This window comes from Talpa europaea (genome assembly GCF_964194135.1).
Source record: "Talpa europaea genome assembly, chromosome: 7".
NCBI classification, from domain to species: domain Eukaryota; kingdom Metazoa; phylum Chordata; class Mammalia; order Eulipotyphla; family Talpidae; genus Talpa; species Talpa europaea.
Window position 1 is genome coordinate 7,554,100 of NC_140074.1, and position 18,965 is coordinate 7,573,064.

The following is an 18,965-nucleotide window of genomic DNA, read 5'->3' on the forward strand; positions in this document are numbered from 1 at the left end:
CCAATTTTATTCCTTTTTAGGTTCTTAAGATTTTTTTAGTTACAAGTTGTTTATTGCAGATGACTTGCCATCTACATGTAGCTGTCTGCATGTAGGTTCACATTCCAAAGCACTATCTAAAATAGCCTGTTAGGTTTTCAGTCAAATGCATATTTAATATGCCTGCCTCCACTGTAAGTAAAGCTGCTGCATGTGCGTAACCCAGCACTCGAGTGTGGAGGGTTTATTTAAGGAGTATTAATTTGATGTTGAGCTGTCCAGGGTGCCCATTGGCAGGGGCACCTGCATTTTACCCTGGTGACATTCCCAATCTAAAAATCACTTAAGTGAGAAGAGAAATTCAATTGTAGCTGTAGACAAGAATAATGTGCAAAAGTTTCTTTGCGGTACTATTTTGGACCTGCACCATAGTGGATGCCGAGGTAATCTATCAGTTTGTGAGTGTCTACAAAATGCAACTCTCTAGATAACAGGTTTAAAGTAAAGATTTAATACAGTCTCCATCTCCTATGATGTTGCAGTGACAGTTTAAAACTCATTCTCTAAATCTCAGCAGACTTTATAGCTAGCAGTGGGCCAATATAAAGTTTAATAGCATTACAACACATAAATCATCTTTTAAAGATGCTACTAGTAGCTCCAATATTAAATGCAGACAATCGCCTGTGTTATAAATAATTTATCAAACACCATTTCAGATTAGCCTTCCATGCTGAGTTATTTATTTTAGCCTTTTCTGTACGATTCCTAAGGCACTTTTTGAAAGATCCATTACTGGTCAGTTTAATGAACTTGGGGGTCTGTTTTGTCCCCTCAAGCACTCGGGTACAGCTGTGGTGACCATTACATGGCCGACGTGGACCTCTTTGTGCCTTTTACAAGTGCTGCCCATTTGTCATGTAGCGGTAAATGGAGCTGCACATTGGAGTCGGGGGACACATTGCGCGCTGCAGTGATAGAGACAAACAGATAGCTCTATAAAGTGCTGCTTGTCACGGCTGACTCGCGCACAGTACATCACTCTTATTGTAATCTCATTTAAGAAGCAGGGGTGGCCCCGGGGACTGATATTCCCAGTTAGTTTGGTCTTTGTAGCCATAAAGCAGGAAGTGCTCCTTTTATATTCTCTGAACTTTTAGGGAGTGTGCTTTTTGCTTGGATTAATTATTAGAGGAACTTCTCTGTGGCACGGGGTGAAGATTTGTCAGCAGGTTTGTTTGGCCCTCCTCCTAGCCTGGGGTTTTGTGCAGCAGTCACTGCGTAGAGATCGGCTCTACTTCTCGGAGCCCTCTAGCTTGCCTTCTTAAATACGTTTCTGTTTATTAAGCAGCAGCGATGGGCCAGACCTGGCAGTCCACGCATGCTTTCTATATTTTATTTCTTGTAGCAGTCCTGTGATAAATCTTAATTTATCATCACGATGTCATAGAAGTGGAGAATGAACTCAGAGAGGTGAAGTGGCTTGCCCAAGGTTGCACAGCAATGAGTAGGAAAGTGGGGATTCAGACCTAGTCACTCAGCCCAGGTGACCTTGAGCTTGGGTTGCCCAACTGACTGCCCCTCGATAGCCAGGCTGAGTATCTCTACGTGAAAAGACGCTGCCATTGGCCTGGAGAGCTATTTTTCTGGTCAGGATGAGTGGTGCCAAGTCCGTCTACATACGGACTTCAAGTTCCCTGTGACTAGCTACGTAAATCCACGAGCAGCTGGCGGGAGGACGTGGCCCCAGCAGTGGGAGAGAGCATTGCACCCGCACCTGACCAGCTGGGGTCTCAGGCTTGGCAGGGCCCCGGTCACAGCCCCTCGGTAGCAGCTTTCCCCAGGCAGGTGCTGCTCAGAGCTCAGGTTTTTCTGTGTCTTCCAGAAATTTCTCTATGAAGTATGAATCCCAAAGGAAGAAGCAATGCTTTCTGCACTTTGTGTGGGCCAGAGACAGATAAAAATGTGGTGTTTTCACCACCTCTTGTTTCAGTTTATAGTTTTTCTCGATGGTTTTCTTAAATATTTGGTAGCACGTGTTAAAGACAAGAGTGTTTAATTATGAAATTCCACTATAAAGAAAACACAGTATGACTATGCCCAGTAGCATATTTGCATATGTGTCTAGAATTCTGGGTGTGGAACTACTGGAGTAAAAGACCATCTCAACATATGAAACATTCTGGAACACAGTGGGTGTTCCAAATATTTGTGAAAGACAACAACTATGTAAGTAATGGGCAGACCATAGAGCCTTGGTAATCTTCCCTGTATTTGTGTTCTGAGGATTTGGAGTGGGGTGGGGTGTGAGGTATTGTGAAAAAAGCTTTCGGGCTTTAGTGTTGATCTCTGATATATTAGAAATAGGTAGGTGGTGGTCTGTGAGTAGTTTGGGAGTCACTGCTCATCCCTCCCCTGTCTTGGAAATGACCTTCAGAGGACCCTCAGAGGAGCTGCTAGTCGTCCAGCCTTTCTTGTGTTAAACTTGTCTGGGTTTTGAAGATGTTTGGTAGTTGGGGGGTGACTTAATGCGAATCAGGGAACTGCTCTCCATGGTCCTGACTTGCTGAGATGGCTTACTCGGGAGCTGCTTGGTGCTGTAGTGTTCCGGCCTGTGCCCAGAGGATCCTTTATTGTTTACTAGCTTGGTGACCTTGGGTGAGTCATTGACTTTCAGCCATAGCTCCTGACAGGCCAGCCTTACGAGGTGGTTAGGGGCAGGGGTAAATACGATGCTCCTCACACTGCTTCATTCTGTGTGGGCCGTGTAGAGTAGGTGCTCAGTAATGTTGCCCATTGTCTGGTGACCTCTTCGGTCCTGTGCCCAGGAGGTGGGAGTGGGGAGGAGTAGAACTGGGGAAAAATCAAATACATGATATTTTCTTCCTGGAAGAATTATCTGTCCTAGGATTAGGGAGGAAAAGATTTAAATGTGTATTTTCCCAAATTTTGAAAGCCTTTTGTCACTTAAATAACAACACACATGATAATTTTGTAAGTCAGGCTATATACAAATACATTTCAAGACTTGCACATTTTTAAATTTTAGAAGTTCATCTACTGCATTACAGAATACTTGCAAACAGAGAGAGAATCACCTGTAATCTCAGCATTGTCAGCATTCTGGCACCCATGTGCCTGATCTAATTGACAGTAGAGATGCGTGCCTCGTGCCTCGCTTTGTGTGTGTGTTTTGGTTTTCTCTAAGTCTTTCCCCATCCCTCTTCTCAAGGGTAATTTAATTATTTTAAATCTTAACTCCTAAGTGCTGCCAGCAAGATTTGTGACACTCACTAGGTACTGTTTGCTGGCCCAAGGCACCCGCGGCAGTGATAAGAAAAGCAGTGATGACAAAGCAAAGGAATCAATAAAGCAGAGAGAAGGGCCAGGAAGAGGGGGTGGTGGGTCAGGGTCAGGAGACTGTGCAGGTGCCCTGTGGTGTGTGCTCACGTCAGCTAGGAATGAAGTCGCAGGTGGAGTTCGGGCAGGGGTTTGCTCTCTGGGGCGATGGCAGCAGCCATCTTGAAGAAGTTTCTTGGCCACCTCCATTACTAAGTTTTGGTAAAGCTCCTGGCCCCAGATTTGGGGATGCCAGAAGAGAATTCCGGATTAGAGGATCCTGTTGAATGTGTTCTTACAGTCCTGCACATCACAAGAGAATAACCAGTTAGGTGGCCGCACCTGAGTGCCACTTAGGAAGTGAGAAAACCTGGAATAAAAAAGCCCCAGCTTCCTGCTCTGGGTTGCTGAGAATCCCACTTCTGGCTGATCTTTTCTTTCCTCCTCTGAGTCTGTAGAGGGCACTCACGTCACTGGAATCCCTTCCTGGCTTAGGGCAGGCAGAGGAGCAGGAGCCCCGAATGGCTCTTCTCACAATGCCAAGTCAGCAGATCTGCTCTGTGACAGCTCAGGCTGGAGTTTTAGGGCTGGAGGGGTGGGTTGTGTTTCTCAAAGGGTGTTACTTGGTTGACTTTTTAATTCACTTGTATGTTTATGTTTATACGTGGGTGGAGAGGGGAGATAAATTAGAGATCTTTTTTTTTTTTGGTCCGTGTTGTATTAATAATAAGAGCTTGAATTTGGTGTTCCTCGGGTCCTGCCCTGCTGCCTCTGTTTCACTCTCCTATTTTCTGAGTGTGCGAGTGTCCTCCAGCCCTCCCCGATGCAAGTAGTGTTCCCGCAGCGCTGCCTCATCCAGCCTGGTGCCGTCACCAGACTCCATTGTACGTACTAGTGCCCCCACTGGACGCTGAGCCCCGCCAGACCCGGGCCCTGGAGCCCCTCCATCCGTGCCTGCAGCTCTACCTCTCAGCGCAGGACCAGGCGTGGGACAGGCCTTCTTGGACAAGAAGTGAATCATTCCAGTTTTTCACGGATAACATTAGGGAATTCAGCTTATTAAACAAGTAGGATAGAGGTGATTCAAAGAAACGGATCGTCTCAGTGAGCCTGCAGGCCTGTGGGCGGGAGTCCGTGGGTCCCCGGGCGCTTCAGCATTTCCCCGGAACCTGTGTTGTGTGCGGTGTCGGCTTTTCCATGACATGGACTCTCTTTATGTTACCAGGAACATAATGTTGGGTGTTCTTGGTCAGGGGTTAGCAAACTACGGCTGTGGGCCTAAGGCAGCCCACAAGCCATCTGGTTAATGAGTTTTACTGGTTCTGTCTGTGGCTGTTTTATGCTCCTTTGACCCAACTAAGTAGTTGGGACAGATTATATATCCACAACGCTTAAAATATTTACTACCCGATCCTTTATGGGAGAAGTTTCCTGACCCTGTTTTAGATGGTAAAGTGCTGTCCGTCCATGGTCCTCAGCTGTGTGGTGATTGACGTGGAGCAGTCACTTCAGGGGGTGGGGTGTGACTAAAAGGTGTGAAAACCTGGTCCCCCACTTGCCAGCTGGGAAACTTAGGGCAAATCAGTGAGGTACTGTGAGACTTTTCTTTCTCTATGAAAGGGGGATTGAAAATAGTGCTGACCCTCACAGGTGATGTGCCTGCAGCTAGTGAGCGCTCTCCAGGCGCCCCCGCTCGGCTCTGGATATTATTGTTGCCATTCTTTTTCTCAGGAGGAAGAAGCCAAGAAGCTGGTGAGTGAAGCCATCGCAGCCGGCATCTTCAATGACCTGGGGTCTGGAAGTAACATTGATCTCTGTGTCATCAGCAAGGCCAAGTTGGACTTTCTCCGTCCATACTCAGTGCCCAACAAGAAGGGGACCAGGTGAGTGAAGGAGATGACTTTCTTCCTGGCCCGTGGCTTCTGTGGCCACCCTGCCGTCTGGACAGGTTTTCTTAATGCCTTCCCACAGATAGTGACTCCTGCGACTCCAGCCAGCCTTACACAGCAGGCCTTCAAGTCAGTCTTTGCTTTATGATTGTGGGCTGCGGTCAGGTGTAGACAGTGACTTGACTTGTAAAATGCTGATGGGGGTGGGGGCAGAGTGGGGACGAGAGCTCTGGACTGGGGGGTGAGAGGGAGAGGCTTGAGTCACCTGCTGTCCTTTCTCTGCTCTGAAGAGAACCATGAATTCCAGGAGAAGGTACATTTTTCAGAGAGCGCCAAGGCCGCTCAGGCACTGTGGAGACTGTGGCCTAGTCTCCACAGGTCAGCCTTGGAGCTCACCCGTGATGTCTGCCACCGAGTGTCAGGCACGGTGTGGGGACAAGGCGCTAGGTGACTTGCAGAGAGAACTGGCACTTTCCTACCTGCGGCAGCCATCAGCTGAGCTCCTCCTGGTGGTGCAGCTGCTTGCCTGGTCCATGGCTCGGGGCCCCTGTCCCTTCGTCTGTGCTGAGCACAGCAGGCTCTCTAAACTGCCACCTCCCACTCAGCCCCCAGCTGGGCCAGAGGATAACACCTTCTGGAATGCTTAACACCCACTCCATATACACACACATTCCAGAGCAGGAGGTGTCAGTTGCAGTGGGTACTCAGCACTGTGCAAACGCCAGGTGTTCTTGACAGGGCAGGAGCGGCCAGCAGCCGAGCACTGTGGCTTGGGGCAGGGAGTGTCTGCCTTGGGTGGGCTTGGAGCTGGTTCACCTCCCATGACTTCGAAATGACAGTGTGGGACAAGGTGGTCGCTGTTGTTGATCCTTTGAACCAGGGAAGCACCTGTCAGTTCCGGTTGGGGAGGACACAGGAAGGTGCAAGTCCTGTGTCTCTCTCTCTCTGCCTGGTGCGCAGAGAAACCTCTGTCGGGTTCACTCTGAGAAGGTGGTGGTGCTGCTGTGCGGTGTCCCTGCAGGGGACCGTCACCTCGCCTTTCCTGAGTTTCAGGAGAATGCTCTAAAGCGACAAGCCAAGCCTGGCTGTGGGCATCTTCAGTTTGTCGCAAGTGCTTGTGGTAACCGTGAGGTCATCTTGTCGTGACAGAGAAGGGTGATGGAAGCTGCATGAAGGCTCCTACGGGCTGGGCGCTGCTGAGGGGACTGGCGGGAGGCCGAAGGTGGAGGGACACCGCCAGTGTGTCCTGGCACCTGTGGGGGTGGCGGGGAAGGCAGGAGGTTTGCGTGCCGCCTGACTGTGCGCCCCTCTCTCTAGGTTTGGCCGGTACAGGTGTGAGAAAGGGACCACTGCCGTGCTCACCGAGAAGGTCACTACCCTGGAAATCGAGGTGCTAGAAGAGACAGTCCAAACCATGGACACGTCCTGAGGGTGCGGTGAGGGTGGGCTGCCACTGTGGACGCCGCGGGCATCCGAGGCTCCCCTGTGTTTCCTGAATGAAACAATAAAAACCGTAAACCAACTGAGTGGCTGAGTCTCGGGTCATGTGGGTTTCTGGACACTGAGCCCATTGCCTTGGCCTCCCTGTCAGGATGTGCTCCCTTCCTGCCCGGTAGCCCGCTTCCAGCCGGGGGTGCATGAGCGCAGCCCCCTGAGAGCAGACCGGGCCGTCTCTGTTGCAGGAAGCCAGGTGGTTCGAGTGTTCAGATACATGTTCATACCTGCTGTGCCTTCTCATTGAGGGCGACGCGGCGTTGCTGGGTTAGGATGTGGCAGCGCAGCCTCGACCCCAGCAGCCACGGGGAGAGAACCCCTCCCCCCGGCGTGCTGCTCAAGCACAGCTCGGTTCTGACACCAGGGAAAGGCAGCTGGGCAGGCGGTTTGCTCTGCCTGAGCTTCGAGCAACCGGCAGGCTCCACTTTGGCCAGCTTCACCGAGCCAAGGGAGTGCTTTGGGGCTTAACTTTTGCAGCAGTTTGGACATGATCGTTTCACCAGCGCTCAAACCTGGTGTGGGGTTGAAATCCCGTGCCGCAGGCAGAGCTCCCGGGAGTGTGCCGAGCGCTAGTTCATCTGTGTCTGAAGCTGATCCCGCACAGGGAGACGCGGCCATGGGGGCGCCTTGAGAGCAGGATACTTGCGAACAAACTGTCTGGGGCCAGGAAGATATCAGCGGTGCAGCCAGGAGACAGCGGGGCTGGGGGCCAGCGAAGGAGGCCTGGCACCGGGGTCTCCGCGTGGGCCAGCTGCCCTGTGACTCGCCAGGAGCAGAGTAGGGAGAACAATGGAATTGTTAAGGCAGCAACTTGGCAGATACTATCAAAATTATCTGGGGAACTTAAGAAAGTTCCAGGATTACTCAGAATGTCTGGGGCCTGAGAAGTTTCTTCAAGGCGCCTCAAGAAATTGTGCTGCCACGTGAAGCTGTTTTAAAACCATCCATGAATCACAGCCACTCATAGGAGTAACCTGGCCCCATTTTATTTCAATCCCGGAGAGCAAGTACAAAGCAAAGGTTGCATCTGAAGAAAATCTCAAGCCCCACAGAGTTACAGTAGAAGAGTTCACAGGTGGAAACAGCAGGGCCCCGCCCGCGGCCTTTATCCCCAGGGAGTCAGCCGCGGGCAGCGCTCCCGACCAGGACACCAGCGGGGCGGGCGGGCACCCGCTGGAGGCTGAACTGTCACCAAGTCAGTGAAACAACTTAGACATTGGAGGATTAACTTGAGGATAAAAACAAAATTGCAACTATTTCCTTCAGAGTTTGAGTTTTCCTTTACGTTCACATTTATAAATTAGTCTTCACAGTGAATCCTGTTTGGGAACAAGAGATGAATGAACACATTTCTGGTTTCCTACACTTGCACAGTTGTGTGTTGACTGACGTGGTCCGCAGACTGCACATGTGAGGGGGGTGTGGCTGCCATTTTTGGATTATCACGTGTGAGCTGGGCATTTTATTTCAAATTCTGTCATCAACCCTGAAGGTTGAGAGCATAGATGAAAAAATGAAGACTAGGAAAGGCCAAGAGACTCGCCCAGGTCATACTTGGAGTTGCTGAACCAGAATTTGTTCAGAGAACCACCTGAGGGCAAGCCCTGAAACTTTTTTGTACCCCTCGCTGCCTTCCCACGGAAGAAAAGGCTCAACACTGATGGGGAACTGCGCTGCCAGCGCCCAGACTGGGGTAAGCGCCTGGCAGGCAGCTGGGGCGGGAGAGGGCTGAGCCAGCTGCGTAGAAAACGCGGCCTTCCAATTCTGTTTGCCTTCCTCGCAGAAGTTTGATGCCAGAAGCTGGGTCCTCATTGTCCTTCATCATTTTATGTAGATAAAAATAGTAGGAAAATCTCCGCTGTACTTTAAAAAATGAGCTCCAGGTTATCCTTATACAACAGAGTAAAATTAAGCACACAGCTTGGTGGTCTGAGGAGAGTCTAAGAGCTAAACTGCTACTACCCTTTGCAGAGGCTCACCGCAAACTGGTCTCCTGCAATTCTGTTAGTAGAAGCCTTTGCTGACTGAAGGGATTATCCAAAAGATTCACATTACCATCCGGATACACGGGGTACCATGGGGTGGGGGTGGACGGCAGGGGCTCGCCGGCCACCCCGCTGAGACCGTCCCACCGTTGAAAGAAAGGGCTTCCGAATGCGGCCACCAGCAACTGTGGCCAGCGCCCCCCCAGCCGTTCTGCACACCTCCACTGTGACGCCCCCACCCTCCTGTCTCAGTTGATCTAGGCTACCGGGTGGCCACTTGGGAGAGAAGACTCGAGTAAGGCGAGGTGGTGCTGGCTTCTGCTGAGACTTGCTGCGGCCCCTCAGGTGCTTGAATTCCACACGTGCATCTGCTTGGCGACCTGGTGCACGTAGCCGATGTCGGGTCTCTGGTCCGGGTCGGGGTAGATGCACATACTGACCAGTTCTCGCAGCTGCAGAGGAGAGAGGTTTGGAGTCTTAAGAAAGCAGCCTGGAGGAGGCGGCCCCAGCACCGCGCCCCCACAGTGGCTGGAAGATGAGGAATGAGGCGTAGAGGGTGAGGGATGGTCGCGACCACTGGGGGTGGGGGTGGGGTGCCAGGACCTAGCCTCGGCCTGTCTGTCCCCAAAGATTGCACCTTGAGGCCCCAAGAGTTGTCACCTCCAAATAATTCTGAACTTTCAACTGTCTACTGGGGGGGGGTGTGTGTGTGTGTGTGTGTGTGTGTGTGTGTGTGTCTGCTGTCAGTCACGCAGATGCCTAAACCAGAGGACTACACTCAAGGCAAGGGCTTATTGATCATAATAAATGCATTAACATGCAGCAGGGCTGCAGTCTGCCCACCCCCTGGCCTCTTTATTGTGCTCACGAAAGACGGAGCTTTTAATTATACAGACGCTGAAGGCAGCGCCAGCCTGGGGTGGGGGAGGGGCACATGTGCCTCTGATCGCCTCCCTTCTGATAGCCGGAGTGCCAATTATTTTAATGGTAATTAAAATAATGACCTTAAAAAGCCTACATCTTAACTTGCATCACTGGGCTCACTGCATTTTTTTTTTTTTGTATTTAAATACCTGCTGCTGGGAGGGCTGGCGCCCGGCAGGGTCGGTTGGGTCGGGTCAGGAGCCCCAGCGCGGAGAGGGGAGGTCCTGCACTGGGGGCACAGGTGGACTCTGCGGCCAAGTGCAGGGAGTCTGGGGACGCTGGGGGGTCATGTGGGGGCCCCGGGGCTCCAGCACACTGTGAGGGGTTTCAGGCGGAGGGACCGGGGTCGGTTTCCTGCTACAAAGGGATCCCTGAGGTCAGGCATTTTGAGCAAGTGTCCCCTCCGACCAGCACGGCCCTCCCTGCAGGCGTCCACTGCTCCGTAAACACCGGAAAGCTGGGCAGGGGCAGCTGAGCCTGCGGTGGCCTGGACGCCCAGAGTGCCAGTTTCCTTAGCGCTCAGGAGAAGGTAGCTGTTGATGGAAGCTTCGAGGAGAATATTAAGCATGAAGTTCTCCACGGTCAAAAACCAGAGCTGGGGGTGGGCATGATTAAGCCCAGCTATGGAAGTTTCCAGAACCAGAAGTGTGGTCAGAAAGGATTATCTGTCTTTATAAAAAACCGGCCCAACCTGACCGCAAAGTGATAACATTTTACAAACGAATGAATCGCCCCAAAGAACACTCTATAAGGATGCCCCCTGCTCTGGCAAAACGCAGGTCTTGCCCTAAAACGGCCTGTCTGCATCTGTGCAGGTGTCTCTTCTTCCTAATAAACTGCCCTTTTTATACGCGGCCTTTGCCTGCATTTTGCCTGCACTTTTCCCTTATAAAACTGCCATGTGCCGCTGATGGGGGACCCTGCTGAGATCTTTCTCAGAGGGACCCAGAACCCCGTACACGGAACCCCAACATCTGTGGCTGGCCTTGACCAAACTGAGTCAAGCAGACGGTGCGGCTGGCACGAAGCACATGCTTGAAAATGTTCAGAAACGGAAAACAGGAAAATAAGAGGTGACGTAACAAGTGAGGTGGCCGAGGGGCTCCCGCACCACTGCGCCCGGACACCGAGCTCAGAAATGCTGCTGGTGGTGGCTGAGCCCGCGAGAGCGCATGCTTTGGGGAGCCTCGCGAGCTGGGGTGACTGACTTGGGAGACCAGGGCCGGGGGCTCGACGTGGACTCATTCATGTCAGCTCCATGTCCCTGGGGCAGAGATTAGGGTTCCCTTGTAGAGATGGGAAACTGAGGCACAGAGAAGTCGTGACGTGCCCCAGGCGCGGGGCTCTGACTTCTTGCTCCGAAGGGCACAGTCTCCAAATTTAGAAGATGAGAAGAGCAAACCAGCCAAGTAGGAACTCGGGAGGGGAATCTCGCCAACTTTCCTGCCAACTCCCACCGCAGAGCACAGGGGCTCTTCCTCCCGAGGTGCCTTGCGGGGACCTGGAGACGCTTCCCAACCCGGCCGCGCCCTGGCCTCTTCGGTGTGGGCCGGGAGGCGGGCCCAGGGAGGTCTCGGACCCCCGATCTCCCGCGACCCTCACCGTGAGCAGAAGCAAGAGCAGTAGCTGATGCCTGCTGAGCACCTGCTCCGACCGGCCCTGCGTCAGGTGACCGTGGGGTGCAATGTTAGTGGGGGCGGGGGCAGAGGGGGTCTGTCACATGAGCGGGCTCGGCCCTTACATGGCCCGTGAGGCCCGGCTGCCGGGATCGGCCCCATGTCACGGACGAGGGACGAGCTCGGGACAGCTCGGCGACCCCACAAGCGTGGTGAGGGGTCACGTCTGTGGCCACGCTGTGCTGTCCCTGCCGGGTCCGGCCTCGGCAGGCCTGGCCCCTGGTGGCCGCCCACTCACCTTCTCTGAGTAATGCTCCCCGGGCAGGGGCGGGTAGTCACACTGCTCGATCTTCTGGCACAGGGAGAACAGGTTCATTTTGTCACCGTAGAAGGGGCTCTGGAGAGCGGCCATCTGCAGAGGGGGCGAGAGAGGAGCTTTCAGCTCGAGGCCGGGCAGAGGGACACTCAAGCTGGGGTGAGCCCTGCTCCAGTCCTCCCAGCAGCAACTGCCCAGCGCACGTCCCCAAGCCCTGAGGAAGCTGGAGTCAAAAAAAACAGTGGCGGTTTCGACGCGATCCTTGTCATGGAAGCAGATGGAGCGGGGCTGGGTTTCGGTGACAACTTCGAGGGCAGCGCGGGGAAGACGTGGGCTCAAGGGCAGGTGCAGGGAGCCAGGCTCAGCTCGGGGGGTGGGGGCGTCAGCCGGGCCCCGGCGGCTTCCCTGGGGCACCCCCTAATATTCCACAAGGCAATGCCAGCGGGAGGACGTCTACTTCATAAACCCAGGAGGCTCTACTTACCTAAGGACTAGGATTTGGGGGTGGGGGGAGCATTTCATTTTTGGCTTTAGTTCTCACGGGCTTGCTGGAAACCGCCCTGCACCCCCTGGCCGTGTCTCCAGCCTTTGCGCCCCTGCTCTTCCGCAAAAGGGGAAGAGGCTCCCCCTGCAGGGCAGTGGTGAGGCCTGGCTCTCCAGGAGGCCGGGGCACCCAGCTGCCCCGAGGGTGGGCCCCTTCCTGGGGCGCCGGGTGGGAGCGGGGGGATGGCGGTGGTGGCCTCAGGGGGGGTGTCTCCCAGCTGGGGGACGCCCGGGCCTCCCCCTTCTGCAGGCCGCCAGACTCCCTACCCCAGTGCTCAGGGCAGGGTTCAGGGCGTCTTCACGGGGGGCGTGTGGGGGCCGTGGGCGGCCCAGAGGCGGCGGCGTGGCAGCCCAGCACGGCGCCGCGGCCCCATCTGCCGATTAATCCATAATGGGATTCAAGGGCTTCTTGTCACCCCCGCCGCCAAGCCCGGCCTGCTTCCTGCCGCCGGTGCGGTCCCCCGTGCGGTCCCCCGTCTGGCCGTCCTTTGAGGAGCCCAGCTGCCCCGGGGCCACGCCCGCGGACTCCCCGCCAGAGACGCCTGGGCAGCCGAGGCCGAGCGCCCAGCCCCTCCCGGTGGCAGCTGGGGGTGTGCGTGAGGGCCTGAGTCTCCTGCTCTGCCCCCGTCTCCTGTTCACCCCCATGAATGGGCTTGGGGACCACAGGGCAGGGCCTGACTCCTGACTCCAGAAGCATCCGGGGAGGCTTCAGAGTTTGGTTCACGGAGGGTGGGGGGATGGAAGGGGGGCAGCAGAGTGTGGCCTGAGACTGGGGTTTCCCCTGACCCAGGTGCAGGTGTCTGCCCAGGGCGGGGCTTGGGGGCTCAGGTGCCTAAAGCCGGGGGTTGGCCCCACTGAGGAGGCCCTTGCGGGTGGGCTGTGGGGGTGGTGCTGGCACCTGGAGGGGGAGGCCCGGGCCACTGAGGGCTCCGCCAGCCGGACTCTGGCTTCACCGCCAGCGCGAGACGGGCTCGGGGCCACACATTCCCAGTCATTAAGATGAGAACCTCGGGTGCAAACGGCTAATGGGGCGGTTTCAAAAGGACACCCGTTGGCACAGCAGAGGGCAGCGGGAGCTCCGAGGCGGTCACCAGGGCGACCAGGGTGCCCTCCTAAGTCATGGCTGGTGGATTAGGACGGATTTTCCAGGAAAACTGCTCTGTTCAGAGTGGAAGGGATGTTTAAATGTTGGCCCCGCCCATGCATTCCCCGGTTTTCCGGGTGTCGGGCCCCCGAGAGGGCAGGGCAGTCCTCCCGACAGGCCAGTCCCATCTGATCCCGCTGTGCGGGGCTCCAAAAGGGCCCCAAAGGCTGGTGGGTGATAAGCCCCGCACTTGCCGCACCCTTGGCCTCCCTCCCCGCCCCGGGGCCCCCTCCCACCCGGGGGGTGGGGGTGGGGTGGGGGGGCTTGCTTAACAGGGTGGGGGCATATGGAGGAGCCTCTTGGCCTGCCCTGCCCATCGCTGCCGGCTTCCACCCCCAATGCAGGTCCAGCCCCGCAGCTTCGCCTGCGCCCCCTCCCGCTGTCAGCCACGGCCTCCCCGGCCAGGGCACCGCTGCGCAGGGGCCTCTGGGGCTGCCGGAGAGGCTGCGAGTAGAACAATTACCCCAGTGAGCTATCCCCGGGGGCAGCCGGCCGCCGTGGACTGGCCAGGCAGGGCAGGGACTGCCTCTCAGGCTGGCCGCCTCTTGGAAGGGCCGGAGCCACGGCCTGGGGTTGCTCCTTGAATGCGGGGCTCTTCCCCCTGAGGATGGCACACGGCCGGGCGCAGGCCCGCCGGGAGGGCTGGTGCATGATCTGAGATGTCAGGGAGAGAAGGGGCAGCTGACTTCAGAGGGGACAGGCTCCGCCTCTGGCACCCACTGTGTCACCCAGTGTCTCCCAAGCACGTCCTGGAGTGACGGGCAAACCCAGGGGCACAGCACCTCTCTCCCCCGTGACGGGGCAGGGGGGCATCCCGACCACTCCGTTCTCCGGCCCAAGCCAGAATTCCAGAGCAGGAGTCGGACACGGCCCAGCTGACCCCTGGCCTGGCCCTGCCTGCTCTCCTGCTGGGCCTGTCCCCTGGCCCTGAAGGCTGCTGTGGGCAGGCCCCTGCCGAGGAGCCTGGGGCTGGCGCCAAATGAACCATTCCTTCAGCTCCGTGCTCGAAGCTGAGTTCCCATGTAAATAAATAAATTCTGCAGAGCCCAGGCCGCCTACTGGGAGGCTCCACGGTGCGTGCTGGGTAATGAAAATAAAGCACCAGGCCTTCCCACATGGCCAAGCCGGGGCGGCTCTGCTGGGGGCTCCCGGAGCACTGGAGCGGCTTGGCCCTCCCCTCACAGGGGCTCGGCGGCTCCTTCTCCACTAGTGTCCTGGTCACGCCTGCCGCAGGGGCTAGGGGGCAGGGGAGAGGCCCTGCTTCAGGTCAGGCCTGGCCTTTGTCCACGGGAGCACCCTTGAATCATGCAGCACACCAGGGCTGTGTGACCCTGGGAAGTCTCTCCACCTCGCTGAGCCTCCATGTCCTCCCTCCCCGCCCAGCTGAGACCAGCCTGGTACGGTTCTTGTGTTTCACCTGGGGCACTGCCACGCCCAGCGTCGGGGGTGTCGGGCCTGTTTGCCCTGACGTTGGCCTCCTGGAGGGTCCCCCTAGACCCTACCCCTGAAGGGCGTGGCAGGGGCCGCGCTCTGAGGCGGCTCCTCACTAGCTGCGGGTCAACATCAGCTTGTAAGGGTGACCTCAAGGAGGTCCTGGGTGGGCATCTGGACAGCCGGGTGAAGGGGTATGGTGGGCTGAATAAACGGCCCCCGAAGACGTCTGCATCGTGATCCTCAGGGCCTGTGGATGCGTTGCCTTGTACCAGGTGGCCCTGGCAGGTGTCACTGAATTAAGAATCCAGTCACGGGGTGACCCAGGTGGGCCCCATGTACAGCCCTGTGTGTCCTTCTAAGAGGGGGGCCAAGGGGCTGTGTCGGAGTGACCCGAGGAAGGGGTCAGGAGCCAAGGAATCTCGGCAGCCTTTTCATTTTCCACAGAAAAGGCCAGGAAATGGACATTCCCCCCCCAGAACCTGCAGACCCAGCTGGGCCGCTGGCAGCCGGCCAGGACACTGGACTTCGTTACAGTGACGCCGACACTGGACTTCTGGCTCCAGAACTGCACAGAATGGTTTTAGGTTGCATGAAGCATCAGCTCTGGGGTATTTGTTACAGCAGCCACAGGAACGAATGCAGAGCTTGTGGGGTTTCCAGTCAGGGCTGGGGGAGGGGAGGGCTGCCCAGGGGCCCTGGCGGCCCACTGAACCCTCAGGCATGGCCTGGAGGGAGTGTGGGTGCGGAGCCCCTGGAAGACACTGCAGGCTGTGTGGGGTGGGAGCTGTGTAGGTGGGCATTTCCTTCCAATTACCGAGGCCGGGCTCAGATGCGGCTGCCCACCTCCCCTTACCCCCGAAAATACCCTCATGCAGCCCTGCAGGGCTGGGTGTGGGAGAGGGTGGCCGCCCGGTAGCCCCACCGGCCGCCGTCACATGCCGAGGGCTGGCCGGCCCACCACACAGGCCCTCGTCTGTGGCGGGTGGGGCCACTGGGTCAGACCAGGGCCTGCTGCCCTGGGTCGTCAGTGCCCCTGGGACTCGACCGATTGATTTCATGACTGCCCGCTGCCGCGTCCCTCCCTGGCTGCACGCTGCGTGGCCCACACACTGCCAGCAAATAAACCAACTCAGCCGAGCCGAGCCCCCATGCTGGGAGCCACTAACACCACTGCTCGCTCGTCAGTCATGTGTTTAGGGGCCCAAGACCAGGACTCGGGGGGCTGCCTGACCCAGAAACCACCGAGGCGGGCGCCACGGGCCATCCAGGCTGCGTCGCCTCCAGGAGCCGAGACAAAGGCTGGGGCAGGAGGAGGGCTGGCTCTCGTCGGCAGCTTGGCACCGGCACAGGGAGCCAGCTGCCATCCTCCCGGCCAGGCCCTGGGGAGGGGCGCCTGCCCGTCATGCCCTGGTCGGCCTGTGTGTCTGTTTACATTTGGGGACCCTCGGGGCTCACAGCGGCAGGAATCGGCTTACAGAAGTCCCACTGCAGCATGGAAAATAAGGGACAAGCCATCTGGAGCAGGGACAACAGTCACGCAGGCAGAGAACAAGCTGGGTCCTCCACCGGGATGGAGGCTTCCCACCAGCCAAAGCAAAAAGGGAAAGCAGCCAGCTGCAGGAGCCTCACGGCGGAGGCGGGGGCACAGGACAGCTGGGTCAGCGGCGGGAGGAGAAGGGAATGGCGGGCGGGAGCATCACACAACAGCCGCCCTCCACGTCGAGCGCCTCTCCAAGCCAGGTGCTTGCACAGGGCGGGGGGTGCCTCATCTGACACTCTGGGCAACTGGGCGCCCAGGGGAGGGTCGGCTACTCCCTGAGCTGGGCCTCACACTCAGGTCCTTCTGACGGAAGTCTGGGCTACACCAGGAGCTTTCATTCTCCACCCAAAGGGCCGCGGCTTGTGTGCGGCACCCGCCCCCGTGTGGTTGGAGCCCGCCTGCCGCACTTAGGGCATTCGCTTGGTCTGGGGAGACCCGGTAGCAACGCCCCTTCACACTGACCCTTTGGGGGAGACGCCCACTTAGTGGAGGGTCTGAAACCCCTCAGGTGGGAGCCCCGGAGGTTAGCTCACGAACTGGACTTGGCTCTGTCGCAGGCCACCGCAGCCCTGGTGGCCACTGTGTCCACGTGGAGAAGTGACCAGACCGGGAGGGATGGCTGGAGAGACCCTGAAATCAGGGTTCGTCTGGGGGCACAAACGTGGGCTGGGCAGAGGTTCTGCGCCACCCAGTGACCCCGCTGGGGCGTCGCCCGTCTGGTGCTGGGCAGTCTCAGCAAAACAAAACACAAAACAGCCCCATGCCCTGTGCGGTGTGGGCCCACCTTCCAGACAGCAGTGGGGGTGTCATCACAAGCGGGCGCTGCCTCGTCCTCGCTGAGGAGGGTGCTGACAGGCATCGCTTTTTCCCCTTGCTAACGACACAATTGCCCTCCCTCGCATCTCCTCCTGCACCCCATCCTTCCCAGGCCCACCCCCACCTGCTAACCACGCCCGAGGCCCCCACAGCCAGGAGGCAGAGACAGCGGTGGGGGGAGAATTCGCAGCTCAGCCTTCAGCCCTCCTCTGCCTGTGAAGGCCGGGAATGCTCCGCACCCCCCACCCACTCACCCCCCACCCCCGGGGCAACGCCTCCACCTGGCTGCCCCCGCCTGGTCCTCATTGCAAGGGCCACAGATGCCCCTGTGAATCTGGGTCTGCACCCACCTACTGTCAGGGCCGACACCTAAGCCCCCCACCCCGGCCTCCAGAAGACAGGGGTCTCGGGCGCAACGCCTCCAGGGGCCACAGCTCCACTGGCTTCGTCTATAACCAGAGGCCGCTCTTTTCCGATGCAATGTCTGACTGATAAAAGGCGCTGACACAGAAAGGGGGGGGCTGTGAGCTTGAGGCCTTGTCAAGCGTCAGCTGTGAGCTCACAGTCTTGGTACGGAACGCAGGGTGGAGGGAAGGCCCCGACCACAGAGCCGCCACAGCCCCCGGGTGGGCCGGCGTGGGCAGCTTGTTTCTTCAATTCATGCCCAAGGTCTGTGAGGTCAGTCCCGAAGGAGTCAGCCTCTGCCGCATGGAGCACTTTGGGGGGCCCCCCGGTCCCGCTTGCCTTACCCTGGGGCCCACAGGCCTTGACAGTTCCGCAGGCTGACAGTGGGCGGAGAAGGACAGGGCCCTGATGTACCAAGGCCGCAGGCGGACACCACGACCCCCGGGGTTTCCCCCTGTAGGGTAAGGTGAAAAGGACCGGCTTTCTGCCCTCCCGCCGTCAGGATGGATGACGGGACCCCGCGGTCCTGAACGCATGCCTGCTGGCGGCCCCTGGAGTGGGGTGTGGCCTGTGGAATGGGATTCACCTGGGCTGGGACTAGGCTTCTAAGGGCGGCGTCCTGGGGACGCCAGCAGAAGCCGAGAAAGGAGCAAAGAAGCCGAGAGAAGGCCAGAGAGAGCCCAGATAGAGTGAGGATTTGCTGGGGGCTGGGAGGCCTGCCAGCCGCCCGGCCCCCCGGCCCCCCTGCCTGCCATATGCCCGGTAAATCTAAGGAAGAGACCTGCACAAGCCACTGAGGACTCTGACTCCTCCGTTACCCGGTCTGCTGGACCAGAGAACCTGCTCTGGGGTCCTTCCTGCCCCCACACCCCCCAGAGCTGAGCCCACCACGCACGCCCCGAAAATGCCGCTGAGCTGGGCGGACGCTCACCTCGTACAGCAGACAGCCCAGAGACCAGATGTCCGACTTGAAGTTGTAGCCGTTCTCGTGGATGCGCTCGGGAGACATGTAGTAGGGCGTCCCCACTGAAACACAGCAAGGGGTGGGTGCTGAGGCTGTGGGCGCGGCCTGGGCCTGCGGGCGGGGTCGGGTGGGGCCTGGGGAGAGCCCCTGATCGGCACCTGTCCCTCGTCTGTCAAACGAGGGGCTGGGCCAGCTGGAGGTGTCTGTGCTGGTGGGGCCCCGTTAAGGCGGTCCGGGACCCGCCCAGACCTAAGAATCAGGTGGGGGCCAACTGCCCGGGGGCTCTGGGAAGGCGGTGCCTGAATGTTCGTTAAAGTGACTGCCTGTGGGGTAAGGAAAAAGCATCAGGCTATTCTGCCCTCCCGCCATTAGGACAGATGAGGGAACCCTGTGGTCCTGAGTGCATGCCCGATGGCGGGCACCTGAAGTGGGCGCACCTGGGCTGAGAGACTGAGTTTATAAAGGCGGCGTCACGGGGACGCCAGCAGAAGCCGAGAACGAACAGAAGCAGAGAAGCAGGAGAGCAGAGAAGCAACACGAGAGAAGGCCAGAGAGCCCAGACAGAGTGAAGACTTGC

The 18,965-nt window shown here is 57.6% G+C and overlaps 2 protein-coding genes across 3 annotated transcripts in view; one reads left to right on the forward strand and one right to left on the reverse strand.

Moving 5' to 3' along the window:
- PSMB7 (proteasome 20S subunit beta 7) overlaps window positions 1–6,712 on the forward strand; it is a gene marked incomplete at its 5' end in the record, with an annotated part of 52,985 nt that extends 46,273 nt beyond the window's left edge. The window contains 2 exons of the mRNA XM_084238580.1: window positions 4,969–5,201; window positions 6,525–6,712. Of these exons, the coding sequence (XP_084094706.1) occupies window positions 4,969–5,201; window positions 6,525–6,636 (345 nt within the window). The 3' untranslated portion in view covers window positions 6,637–6,712. The remainder of the gene's footprint in view (window positions 1–4,968; window positions 5,202–6,524) is intronic.
- A 2,315-nt stretch (window positions 6,713–9,027) lies between these two features.
- The window catches only part of NEK6 (NIMA related kinase 6), a gene marked incomplete at both ends in the record, with an annotated part of 33,161 nt that continues 23,223 nt past the window's right edge, over window positions 9,028–18,965 (reverse strand). Inside the window, 3 exons of one of the 2 annotated variants that reach the window (XM_084236573.1) lie at window positions 9,028–9,138; window positions 11,525–11,638; window positions 18,356–18,450. In XM_084236573.1, coding sequence (XP_084092699.1) covers window positions 9,028–9,138; window positions 11,525–11,638; window positions 18,356–18,450 — 320 coding nt within the window. Of the gene's footprint in view, window positions 9,139–11,524; window positions 11,639–18,355; window positions 18,481–18,965 lie in introns of both variants that reach the window. The other variant, XM_084236572.1, reaches the window with a different exon arrangement.